The 14,220-nt window shown below is 35.1% G+C and overlaps 1 protein-coding gene across 1 annotated transcript in view; it reads left to right on the top strand.

Annotated features, from left to right (window-relative positions):
* HMCN1 (hemicentin 1) overlaps window positions 1-14,220 on the top strand; it is a 514,767-nt gene that overhangs the window by 313,170 nt on the left and 187,377 nt on the right. The window contains exon 36 of the mRNA XM_070473938.1: window positions 521-644. Coding sequence (XP_070330039.1) covers window positions 521-644 — 124 coding nt within the window. The remainder of the gene's footprint in view (window positions 1-520; window positions 645-14,220) is intronic.

Raw genomic sequence — 14,220 nt, 5'->3', positions numbered from 1 at the left:
GTGGAGGCCGGTTGTCGTGTGCTTAAGAGGGGAATAAGGGAAACCAGACAGGAGGAAATTTATCTGCATTTCCATTACTCATATTTTATAATTTTTTATTGTTTTTCTGGCCCCTGTGACCATTTAATCAAAAAAGATTGTTGTTTTAAAACTATTTATGAAGTGTTATATAAATATAACCATGTTTTTTTTTCAAATAGCTACATTTTCATCACATACCTCATAGTTGCAGTGCTAAAGCGTTTTTATTCAGTGGACTTTTATGACTATACCAGCAGGCTGGCCTTAGGTAACTTTACTTTGTGTTTTCCAATGCATAAGAAAAGCTTTTCACTCAAAATAGTCTGTTTTCTTGTGCATGATGAAGCGATCTGGCTCTAATTTGTCAAAAGGTAATTAAGATACCAGCATAAGAATATAATTAGATATTATAAACTTAAATGAGTTTGTCTATTCAGCAAATATTTTCAAGTCCACGTGTAAAGTACAGAATGTTGCCATCCTTTTTGATCCCAATTAGATACAGTCTTCTGGTCGACTTCTACAAATTGCCAAAGCCCTGATGGAAGATGCTGGCAGATACACGTGCGTGGCTACCAACGCAGCTGGAGAAACACAGCAGCCCATTCAACTGCATGTACATGGTAACGGCACCTCCATGTCTCAACAAAAGAGTATTTCTATGGTCTCTTTAAAAAACATGTTGGGCCCATTTTTATTGAATTGTAATATAAAAGAAGTGAGTGTTTATTTTAGTCTACATGAGAAAAGTATATAGTTTACATTATTGTCATCACTCATATTGAAGACCTTCTGTTTTCATGTTGTCAAATAGACATGCTAGAGCTCATAAACAAACACACTACCTTGGGTTTTAATTATTTCAATTCTGTTAGCTGATAGCTTTATACAGACAACTTTTGTTGAAAAACCAGAAGTTGCAGATTTTTTCCTTCGCATTGTCTATGATTGTCTTGCCTGCCTAAAAGTTGAATTTTTAGAAGCTAGAAGTGAGTAGAAGCTATCTTTGACTGAGGATCTTTTCTTGTATACTTTGATAAAAAGTCTGAGTGGCCATGGAATGCTTCATGAATATTACAGCTTCACAGTAAACTTGAAAGACTCCCTGACCATCAGTGTGAGACTTTAGATCTGTAGATAGAGGTTCATCAGAAAGGACCAAGAATTGAAGGTTTGGACTTTCCTAATTCAGCCAAGGATATTTGCAGAGAGCTAGCGAAGATCTCCTTGTATACTTTGTTCATTTTCTCTAATTCATGTGATTGTTTGTTAAGCCTTTTATTCATTCATTCCATCCATTCATTCATGTATTCACCCCATATTTACTGAATGATCTTAACCTGAAATAACACCCCAGCATTTAGCTTAACTCCAGGTATATAGTAGGAAGTCAATAAATGTTTGACAAATGAAAGAGTAAATAATAAGTGAATGAAAAAATTTTGTGTGGATATTGAATCCTTCTAATCTGTTTCTTTACATGTTTTCTTTTAATTAAATCACCCAGTTAAAAAATTCAAATGATCAATTCGCTAAATGTTTCCAAAAACCCACTTTATTCTTTCCCCAGTTTTTCAGATATGAACATCCGACTTATGTCATATACATAAACCGTATTTCTTAGAGGACCTTTAGTTTTTCGTTGAATAATTAACTTAGTGATCAATATCTGACTGTAACCCGTCTTGGAATTGTCTCACCATACTTGAGGGTTAGGGGACAGATTGACTTGCTCTTCCTTAAGTTGCCTTAAATTTACCTCATTCCTTGTGAGGCCTTCTGTATCTTTCCAGTTTCTTTGGCAGCTGTCTCTAGCATATACTCAGACCTCAGCTTCCATCTAAGAGTGTGTTGGGGGTGGCCTTGCTCTCCTTCCCCATTTTCCTGCCCTGAGTCTCCTTGTCTCCTTTTAGTACAGATTGCTTATCTTCTCCTTTCCAATAGCTTCAATCCTAACCTGGTCTCCATTGCTGGCTAAGAGAATGCAGTTGAGTAGGATAGCATGATATGTTGCCATCATCTCAGGCACTGGATTCATGCCATCTTTGGTTTAAATTCTTTGTTAACCATGATCTGTATAACTTTGAGCAAGCCACTTAATTAATCTCTCTGAGTATCTGACTTGAAGAGTGCTTTCAAGGTTTAAAGGTTTTAGATATAATATTATCTCCCACTTCTACTCTTTTAGAAGCTGTCCAGAAAAAAGAATTTATTTGCTCTCTAGACTGCTTTAAATTATTTAAATGAAGACTCTGTAGTGGAGAAGAGAACATGTCTCCAGAACTGGGAAAAACCAGACCTCAGTATTTGGGGCTCCCAGACTTGTATTCTTAAAAATCATATATATTGCTTTTTAGAAATACAGCTTTCTGGACCCGTTCCCACATCTCATGAAACAGCATCTCTCATGCAAGTAATCTGAGCCTTCACATGGGGAAACATTGGCCCAGACTATAAGACTGGTCTAGAGACTTGCCGGTGTAGTCAAGACTGACTGAAGATTAGAGTCCATGGAAGAACTCAAGTATCCCATCAAACACAGGGCAACAACAGAAAAGAAAAAGCAGATCCAATATCTGAGATAACACAAGTCTATCAACGTACTGTCTAAATATGGTAACAAAATATATGTTAGCAAGAGATTCAATTAGAGTACACAAGTGAAAAATCATCTGAGACAGGGGAAGGAGGCTGGAGGATATCTGGGTCAGTGTGAAAAAAGAGAGAAACACAAGATTGGTCACTGTAAGGATTTTAAAAAAACTACCAGACTAGTCGGAAAATGTAAAACAGTTTTCTTGATATGAATTACCATAGAATATAAGTAAGATATATTACTAGCTGAAAATGTTTCCTCTAATATGATCTTGACTTGTCTGGATAACATTTCATCAACCTGAAGGAAGAATAAATGATACTGATCATGATAACCTGGAGGAAGTAGTTAACATGACATGTGACAGGAATATGAACAGAAAGTGATGTATCATCTTGGCCTTCATGATGACTGTGTCACATCGGAGGGACATGGTGCCAGACTTGATCCTGTCCTCTTTTGTATTTGTATTCATAATTTCAGGGAGAATTGGAGATGTTAAAAAAGATGTAGAAATTTCTAAGGGATTAGTTGATGGATTTCACAAAGACCTCAGAGGTTAAAAATGACAAATTAATCTGAGGCCAAAAAATTGCATAAGAATAGGGAGAGAGTGGCTTAAAGATACCACACTTTGAAGTACTTGAGATATTAATGACTCTCTCTAATTATTAATTTGATAATTCAATTTTGTAATAAAGCTAAGAAGTCAGTAATAGAAGTTTGCAGTAGCCTTCTTATATTCTTGCTTTCTGAGTGCTTCCAAAGTATTATATCCAAGTCTGGTGCTGTATATTAAGAGGGACATTGAAAAATCTATAGGCAAGCAACTGTCATTTTATTATTTCTTTTATTGTTTAACCAATCCTATAGCTGTTTTTTAAATTAGGATTTGTTTTAATCCCAGGAGTAACACACTCAGCAAGCAAGTCTTTTCTATCCATACAATTGTCATCCAAAGGTATTCAATCCTAAGAAACTCAGGTTTCAAATTGTTTATTATTTTGCTTTTCTATAAAAAACGAGTATAGATGCTTCCATTTTTCTCAAACATGGAAAAAAGTGTTTCCAAAAGGTGGAGTAAGGGTGCGTGGCCTCCTGGACTGGAAATGAAGTCATGATCGTGAGGAGGGGAACATTCTTATGATCCCTTGGGTTTTCCAGGGGATGTTCTATTATAGAAGGCAGAGGCTCTCCGTAGGTGGTCCTTTTGATGATCAAAGTTTCATAATTCTGGAAGTTCTAATTCTCTAGACCAAACTATGCAATTATATTTAAACCTCAGATACCTGCCAAGTGAGCAGATGTTTCCACAAACAAATGATTCTTTGGGGTCTAATGGCTCAAGCATTCATCTGCACGTAATTATTTTCTAGCCAAAATCAACCAAGGTGAAGCACCCAGAAGTATAATATTGTGGTGAAAAGCTTTGGACTGGGGCTGCTACACTCTCAAGTATTATCTGGAGGAGAGTGGGCTTAGATGCTAACTTTTTTAAAGCTTAGTTTTCTCATCTGTATAATGGAAAGGATGAAGATAATACCACAATCAGGGAAGTTGTTCTGAGGAATCAATGCGAGACTAGACATGAAAAATATAGCCTGGTGTCTGGTTCCTAGTTATTATCTGTGACTGTTTTGGCCAAACACACACATGGCTTCTGGCTCTTCTCATTACACCAACATTTTAACAAATATATCTAAAGTCCTGCTGTCTTGACTGTTGGCCAGCAACTATTTTGTGTCTGTATTACTTGTCTGGCTAAAACATTAGTAGAGCACCCTTAATTTTATTATTTGGAAGTATTTGCTTGGCTAAAATATGCTAACACCCACTTAAAATTTTTTTCTATGTTGTTTTTGTGTTTTGTGTAATAGTTCACTTGTGGCCTAGAGGAGACCGGAGAATATTGTAGAGAACTTTTCTCTTTTAAAGGGTAACTTTAGTTCAGGGCTCTACTATGCTCTTTTATTGGTATTGGTGAACTTATTATTCATTGTATTATAATTTTCATGGTTAGGGAGTATCCAGGGCACATTTGGTCAGTTATATATTAATTCAAATCTTACCATGATTTGAAAAAAAAGAATTACTATCTCTGAATGATTAAAATAATAGGCAAAATTTAGACCGTTCAGAGGAAGGTGTTTTGATTTTGGCGTGATACATGCCTGGAGCTTTTAGAAGAAAGAAAACCAGTAGGTTGAATAGAGTTCAGTCTTCTACTTGGAGTACTTAGTATGCAGACATCTTATTGTTATCACAAAATATTATTACCTTATTAATTCCTCTTCTACAACAGTGTTCACCTAAATTCAAAATTCCAAGACCATCTCTTTGTGCTAGAAGGGAATAATAGTATTTATATTTTTATTTAGTTTTTATGTTTAATGAACTAGCACCATTTATTGAAAAGGCTAATCTTTCCCCCACTGAATGGCTTGGCATGCTTTTTGAAGTCATTTGATTGTACATGTAAGGGTTAAATTTCTCTAAAATCAATTCTGTTCCATTGCCTAATTGTGATTCTTATGCCAGTACCACTCTGTCTCTTTTATTCTTTTTTCCCCAGCTTTATCAAGATATAATTGATGAATAAAATTCTATACATTTGAAGTGTACCATGGGATGATTCAATGTATGTATACTTTGTGAAATATTATTAAAATCAAATTAACACATCCACCATTTTACAGAGTTACGATTTGTGTGTGTGTAGTGAGAACATTTAAGATCTACTGCCTTAGCAATACAGTATTTGGTAGTAGAATAGTCACCGTGGTGTACATTAGATTCCCAGAACTTGATCTTGTAAATGAAGGGTTGTACCTTTTGACCAGTATCTCCCCATTTCTCCCACCCCCAGCCCCTGGTACCACCATTCTATTCTCAGGTTCTATGAGTTCAACTCTTCTTAAATTCCACATAGAAGTGAGATCATATAGTATTTATCTTTCTCTGTCTGGCTTATTTCACTCAGCATAAGGTCCTATAATTTCAATGGATTAAAGATCTAAATGTAAGACCAGAAACTATAAACTCCTAGAGGAGAACATAGGCAAAACACTCTCCGACATAAATCACAGCAAGATCCTCTATGACCCACCTCCCAGATTAATGAAAATAAAAGCAAAAATAAACAAATGGGACCTAATGAAACTTAAAAGCTTTTGCACAACAAAGGAAACGATAAGCAAGGTGAAAAGATATCCCTCAGATCGGGAGAAAATAATAGCAAGTGAAGCAACAGACAAAGGATTAATCTCAAAAATATACAAGCAACTCCTGCAGCTCAATTCCAGAAAAATAAATGACCCAATCAAAAAATGGGCCAAAGAACTAAGCAGACATTTCTCCAAAGAAGACATACAGATGGCTAACAAACACATGAAAAGATGTTCAACATCACTCATTATCAGAGAAATGCAGATCATTCAGTTTGTTTCAAGTGACAGAATTTCCTTCTTTCTTATAACTGAGAAGTATTCCATCTGTCTGTCTGTCTCTCTCTCTATATATAGTTACATTATATAATATATACATTAATAATCATAACGTATATATTATATAACATACAACTGTGCATATAATAAACACACAGAAAGAGAGAGAGAAAGGTAGCATCTTCATTATCCATTCATCTGTCTATGGACACAAATTGTTTCTATGTCTTGGCTGCAGTGAACATGGGAGTTATAGACATCTCTTTGAGATACTGATTTTATTTCCTTCAGATATATAACCAAATATGGGGTTGCTGGACCATGGCTGGACCATATGGTAGTTCTGTTTTTAACTTTTTTGAGGAAAGTTCATGCTGTTTTCTAGTGGTCATTAACCATTTACATTCCTACTGAAAGTGTACAAGTTTCTTTTTTTCCACATTCTCACTAACACTTGTTGTTGCTTGTATTTCTTATAATAACCATCCTAACAATTGTGCATTGATAATTCACTGTGATTTTGATTTACATTTCCCTGACGAGTAGTGATGGTGAGCTCCTTTTCATGTACCTGTTGGCCATTTGTATATCTTCTTTGAAAAACTGTCTATTCAGGTCCTTTGCCCATTATATATTTGTATTATTTATTATTTGTTGGTGGTTTTTTTTTTTGCTATTGAGTTGTCTAAGTTTTTTGTATATTTTGATTATTCACCCTTTTTTTTTTTCATTTATTTTTATTAGTTGGAGGCTAATTACTTTACAGCATTGCAGTGGTTTTTGTCATACATTGAATTAGCCATGGATTTACTTGTATTCCCCATCCCGGTCCCCCCTCCCACCTCCCTCTCCACCCCATCCCTCTGGGTCCTCCCAGTGCACCAGGCCTGAGCACTTGTCTCATGCATCCAACCTGGGCTGGTGATCTGTTTCACCCTAGATATACATGTTTCGATGCTGTTCTCTTGAAACATCCCACCCCCGGGTTCTCCCATAGAGTCCACAAGTCTGTTCTATACATCTGAGTCTCTTTTTTTTTTTTTTTTTTTGCATATAGGGTTATCGTTACCATCTTTCTAAATTCCATATATATGTGTTAGTATACTGTAATGGTCTTTATCTTTCTGGCTTACTTCGCTCTGTATAATGGGCTCCAGTTTCATCCATCTCATTAGAACTGATTCAAATGAATTCTTTTTAACGGCTGAGTAATATTCCATGGTGTATATGTACCACAGCTTCCTCATCCATTCATCTGCTGATGGGCATCTAGGTTGCTTCCATGTCCTGGCAATTATAAACAGTGCTGCGATGAACATTGGGGTGCACGTGTCTCTTTCAGATCTGGTTTCCTTGGTGTATATGCCTAGAAGTGGTATTGCTGGGTCATATGGCAGTTCTATTTCCAGTTTTTTAAGAAATCTCCACACTGTTTTCCATAGCGGCTGTACTAGTTTGCATTCCCACCAACAGTGTAAGAGGGTTCCCTTTTCTCCACACCCTCTCCAGCATTTATTGCTTGTAGACTTTTGGATAGCAGCCATCCTGACTGGCGTGTAATGGTACCTCATTGTGGTTTTGATTTGCATTTCTCTGATAATGAGTGATGTTGAGCATCTTTTCATGTGTTTTTTAGCCATCTGTATGTCTTCCTTGGAGAAATGTCTGTTGAGTTCTTTGGCCCATTTTTTGATTGGGTCATTTATTTTTCTGGAGTTGAGCTGGAGGAGTTGCTTGTATATTTTTGAAATTAATCCTTTGTCTGTTGCTTCACTTGCTATTATTTTCTCCCAATCTGAGGGCTGTCTTTTCACCTTGCTTATAGTTTCCTTTGTTGTGCAAAAGCTTTTAAGGTTCATTAGGTCCCATTTGTTTATTTTTGCTTTTGTTTCTAAAATTCTGGGATGTGGGTCATAGAGGATCCTGCTGTGATTTATGTCGGAGAGTGTTTTGCCTATGTTCTCCTCTAGGAGTTTTATAGTTTCTGGTCTTACATTTAGATCTTTAATCCATTTTGAGTTTATTTTTGTGTATGGTGTTAGAAAGTGTTCTAGTTTCATTCTTTTACAGGTGGTTGACCAGTTTTCCCAGCACCACTTGTTAAAGAGGTTGTCTTTTTTCCATTGTATATCCTTGCCTCCTTTGTCGAAGATAAGGTGACCATAGGTTCGTGGATTTATCTCTGGGCTTTCTATTCTGTTCCATTGATCTATACTTCTGTCTTTGTGCCAGTACCATACTGTCTTGATGACTGTGGCTTTGTAGTAGAGCCTGAAGTCAGGCAGATTGATTCCTCCAGTTCCATTCTTCTTTCTCAAGGTTACTTTGGCTATTCGAGGTTTCTTGTATTTCCATACAAATTGTGAAATTATTTGTTCTAGTTCTGTGAAAAATACCGTTGGTAGCTTGATAGGGATTGCATTGAATCTATAGATTGCTTTGGGTAGTATAGCCATTTTGACAATATTGATTCTTCCAATCCATGAACACGGTATATTTCTCCATCTGTTTGTGTCCTCTTTGATTTCTTTCATCAGTGTTTTATAGTTTTCTATGTATAGGTCTTTTGTTTCTTTAGGTAGATATACTCCTAAGTATTTTATTCTTTTTGTTGCAATGGTGAATGGTATCGTTTCCTTGGTCGCACAGAGTCGGACACGACTGAAGCGACTTAGCAGCAGCAGCAGCAGGAGTTTGTGGTTTCAGGTCTTACATTTAAGTCTTTAATCCATTTTGAGTTAATTCTTTAGTATAATACTGAATTGAATACAGTACTTGATTTTCATATGTTAAGCCAACCCTGCCATTCTGGAATAAATTCCTCTTAGTCATGGTGTATATTATGTTTTACCTGTTGCTGGATTCACCCAACTAGTATTTTCTTGATGATTTTTGTGTCTCTTTTCATAATGGATATTGATCTATGCTGCTAAGCTGCTGCTAAGTCGCTTCAGTCGTGCCCGACTCTCTGCGACCCCATAGACTGCAGCCCACCAGGCTCCCCCGTCCCTGGGATTCTCCAGGCAAGAACACTGGAGTGGGTTGCCATTTCCTTCTCCAATAGCGTCCTTTTATTGACTCTCTGTCTGATTCTGTTATCATGTTACACTGACGTCTTAGAATGATTTAAGAAGTATTTCACTCATTCTCTGCTTTTTTTTGAAAGTTTGTGAAGGACTCAGTTTCTTAAGTGTTTGGCAGAATTCACTATTAAAGCCATTCTCCAGTTTTGTATGTGTGTGAAGGACTTTTTTTTATTATTATTAATGTAATTTGTTTTTATGTGTCTTTTCAGATTTTCAGTTTCTTTTTGAGTCTGTGTCAGTCGTTTGTGTCTTTCCAAGAAATTATCTATTACATCTAGGTTATAATCTAGTTGTTGGCACAAAACTGTTTATAATATTACTGTTTAGTTATTTGTAATTCTGTAAGGTTGGTAGCAATGACCCTTGTTTCTTTCCTGATCATAGTAATTTGGTCTCCTCTCTTTTGTTTTCTCTTAGTCAGTTGGGCTAAAATTTCGTCCCCTTTACTGATCTTTCAAAAAAACAGATTTTAGTTTCATTGATTTTCTCTTTCTTTCTATTGTCTGTTTTTGCTCTATTCTTTATTATTTCCTTTATTCTGCCTGCTTTGGGTTTACTTTACTCTTCTTTGTTATTCTGGTTTCTTTAGGTGGAATGTTAGGTTACTGATTTGAATTTTTAATATAGTTATTTACAGCTATGAATCTCACTCTAAGTGTTGCTTTGTGTGCATCCCGTAAGTTTTGGTGTGTTGTATTTTTATTTTAATTTATCTCAGGGTATTATGTAATATCTTATATGATTTTTTTCTTTGAGAAACATGTTATTTAGGAGTATGCTATTTCATTTGTACATATTTGTAAATTTCCCAACTCTTCTCTTATGATTGATTCATAATTTCATTCTGTTGTGGTTTAAAAACACAGATTGTATGATCTAATCCTTTTAAATGTCTTGAGACTTCTTTTATAGCCTAATATATGGTTTATTCTTTAAAATATTACATGTGCACTTGAGAAGGATGTTGATTTTGCTATTCTTGTGTGGACTCTTCTATGTGTATCTCTTATTTTATAGTGTTGTTCAAGTCTTCTATTTTTGATTTTTGTCTAATTGTTATATCCATTATTGAAAGTGGAATATTGGTGTCTCCAACTATTACTTTTGAATTGTCTTTCTCCCTTTGATTCTGCAAAATTTTTGTTCCATGTATCTAAAGACTCCTTTGTTTTGTGAATGTGTATGTTAGTTACTCAGTTGTTTCTGACTCCTTGCAACCCCATGGACAGTATTACTGGAGTGGATGGCCATTCATTCCCTTCTTCAGGGGATTTTCCCAGCCCAGGGATTGAAACCTGGTCTCTTGCAGGCAGATTCTTGCCTGGAAAATTCCACGGACAGAGGAGCCTGGCAGGCTACAGTCCATGGGATCGCGAAGAGTCAGGCATGGCTGAGTGCTTAACACTTTTCCTTATGGGCTTTCCTGGTGGCTCAAATGGTAAAAAAAGAAAGTCTGCCTGTTCTACAGGAGACCCGGGTTCAATCCATGGGTCAGGAAGATCCCCTGGAGAAGGAATGGCTACCCACTCCAGTATTCTTTCTTTGAGAATTCCAAGGATAAAGGAACCTGGTGGCAAGTTCATGGGTTTGCCAAGAGTCAGATACCACTGAGTAACTATTACTGAATATGTGATTATAATTGTCACATATTTTGGATAAATTGATACTTTGTGTCATTTAAAAATATCTTACTTGGTTGCTACTAACAATTTTTCTTTCAAAATCTGTTTTGTTTTTTATATTGGTGTAGCCTCTCCATTTTTATTTGCTTACTGTTTGCATGGTTTATCTTTTCCATCCCTTTACTTTCAACCTATTTGTGTCCTTGAATCTAAAGTGGGTCACTTGTAGACAACATAGTTAGGTCATGTTTTTATTTTTCTTTTGCTTTTTAAATCCACTCTGCTGGTCTCTTCTGCCTTTTGCTTAGAGTGTTTAATATGTTTGCATTTAATGTAATTACTGAGATGCTAGGATTTATGTCTACCATTTATATGTGTGTTTGTATGTGTTGTTTTTGTGTCCTTCCATTGCTACCTTTTTGTGTTAAATAGATATTTTCTTGTGTACCATTTTGTTTATCTTATTCCTTCTTATTCCATATTTTTGAGTTCATTTTTAGTGGTTGCCCTAAGGATTACAATTAGCAACTTAATAATGTTAATACTTTGGATTAATACTAATTTAATTTCAGTATTATAAAAACTTTGCTCCTATATAGATCCCTTCCCTTTCTCCTCTTTTGTGCTGTTATAGTCATACAAATTACAAATTGCATCTTTATTCATCATGTGCCTGTCAATATATGTTTATAATTATTGATTTATGTTATTGTCTTTTAATCAGGAAGGAGAAAACAGTGTTACATGCAAAATGTACAGTTTTCTGTCTTTACTATTCGTTACCTCTACCAGTGCCCTTTACTTTTTATATGTATTAAAGTCACTCTTTTTATGCAGTCTGAAGGACTTCCTTTAGTATTTTTTTTTTAGTTCAATTTAATGTTGTCAATCAGTGGACCTTAAAATAGGGAGATTATTGTGGATTATCTAGATGGACCCAGACATGTCATGAAAAGTAGAAAATCAAGGCCGAATTCAGAATGATGGGATGTGAGGTCTTTTGAGCTTCCCTATTACTAGCTTTGTAGATGGAGGAAGGTGTCCAGAAGTCAAGGAATATATGTCCTCTCTAAAAGTTGGAATAGGCAAGGAAATAGGTTTTCCTCTAACCCAGCAGAAAGGAAATGAGTCCTTCTGCAACTTTGATTTTAACCCAGTGAAGCCATGTTGATTTCTGACCCACAAATAATACACTTGTGTTGCTTAAAGTACCAACTTTGAAATAATTTGTTATGGAAGGGAAAGGAAACTAATACGGTAACTTTCCTGGACAATCTCTGTGAAGTCTGTTTTGATAGCCTTTAAAATGCCTCTGGAAAAGGGGCTGATTTCACTGAGCAAACTTTGGGTCTGGCTAGTTAAGTGATGAGTGGAAATTTCCAGAGAAAGTCCAGACAGGTCAAATAGTGAGTTTTCTAGGAACGGGGCTCTTCGGTAGCTCTATTCCCCTTCAGTATTGACTGTGCTTTCACTGTAGCTGCAGACCTGTTTGTTTTCAAGATTACTGCTGAGGTAGGGAAAGAGTGATGGGAAGAAGTGAGATAAGATGCCGTGAAACTCACTCTCCTTAATCAGATTTAGTGCTTTTTCTTGAATAAACACTTCTTGAATTATTGTAAGCATTTGGTTAATCCCCCGAGCGAGTTGTAAGAAAGTTGGTTTTGATAATTTTCCAATGTTCTTTTTTTTTTTATGGTGGAGTAGATTTTGCGAGTCCTTATTCTACCATTCTTGCTGACATCTAATCTTTTTTTCCGTAAGTTCTCTAGTGGAATGAAAAATAGCCAATCTGCTTCATGGCTCTTTTCTTTCTTATTCCCACCATGTTGTTATATTGCAGCAGTTACATAGCCTGTCAAAGCCGTCAATGATCAGTTTAGTCCAGAAGGCTTCAAGTTAATATTTAAATAACTATTTTGGAGGAATGTGCCATGGACTAATTAGTTTTCCTTTCTAGTTGTAAAAGTCAGATAGTCATATTTAAAGGTCTTTTTTTTTTTTTTTTTTTTGCTCAAATGCCATATCATAAGTCAGAATGCAGGAGAAAACAGGAACAATCTAAGCATTTCAAACAGGAAGGGTTAATACATTGAGTTAGATGAATACAAATGAACTACAGGTTTGAGGGCCAAGTGGCCTCTAAAGTTGGTCTTCAGGAACAACTTCCAAAAAAATAGAAATCTGATCTATAAGGTCATCAACTTTTGAGGACAGACTTTATTTTAAACTTGTCAAAAACCAGCTTTGAATTATATTGTTTGTTATTCCTTTTGCTTGTTCGTTTGCTTTGGTGTAGTCTTCTACTTCTACTATTTCTTTATTCCTGACTTTTTAAGGTTTATTTTTTGGTCTTTTTCTAGAATCTGAGTTGAATACTTAGAACATTTATTTTTAGCATTTCTTAGTTTTTAACATGTTGATTAGAACTTTAAGATTGCCTTTGGGTAATGTACTGCTTATTGATGGGCCACAGATTTTAGTTTTTAATCAGTCTCATTCTAATTAACTTTTTCTACCCGTATACATTTATCTTGATTTCCTCTTTAATAAGGTTTTTCCCCATGTAGAGAACTTTGTATTTTACTACTGAGTTCTGTGATTTTCTTACTATGATTTTTTAAATTGTGGTATAAATATCTTATTGAGATTTTTTGTGACCTAACATATAGTCTGTTTTGAAAATATTCTGTTGGCATTTGAAAATAATATGTATTTTTGTTAACAATAAATACAAAAATAACATGTGTGTATATAAACATATGTATGTTTGGGTAATTTTAGCCTTCAAATTCTTTATAACTTTATTTTTTGTTTCACTATGTAGTTAATTTCTAAGAAATACTGAAATATACTACTTTTAGATTTTTTTAAATTTTCTCTCCTTTTTTATTTACAATTTTACTTTTTTATTCAATGCATAAAGCATTATCATTATAGTGGATTCTTTCTGAATTACAACAATTCAGTCAGTAGAAAGCATTATTTTTGCCTTGTATACCAGTTTGTCAGAAATTGATATCTCCCTTATTGTTGTTATATCTCTGTCCAACTCTTTACTGTCAACATTATTACAGTTGTTTTGCTTGTACTTTTTAATTAAAAAAAAAAAAAACTGTTAACCCTCAGATAGTCTTAACTCTTTCTGTATTGACCAAGAAAATTAACTCATTCACATTTATGCTCTTTATTTACATATTTGATTTTATCTCTACCATGTTGTTTAGTTCTAATCATTTTTCTTATTCCCTTGTCTCCTTTTCCCTTTCTGTTTTTGCTAGGTTAATGGATCAGTTATTTAACTGTATATGGGGTGGAGGTGAGGGGCTCTAGTGCATTGAATAAGTTAAATTTATCAAATCTTTAAAATGTTTTTTATATAAACCCCAAAGTTAACATATGCATAGGATCTTTTCCAAATAAGAGAAAACCTCTAGTTTACTTGCAGTTTTGTT

Source organism: Odocoileus virginianus, chromosome 11 (genome assembly GCF_023699985.2).
Source record: "Odocoileus virginianus isolate 20LAN1187 ecotype Illinois chromosome 11, Ovbor_1.2, whole genome shotgun sequence".
NCBI lineage: Eukaryota > Metazoa > Chordata > Mammalia > Artiodactyla > Cervidae > Odocoileus > Odocoileus virginianus.
The sequence above is the reverse complement of the archived record's forward strand: the minus strand, read 5'-3'. Positions and strand labels throughout refer to the sequence as shown.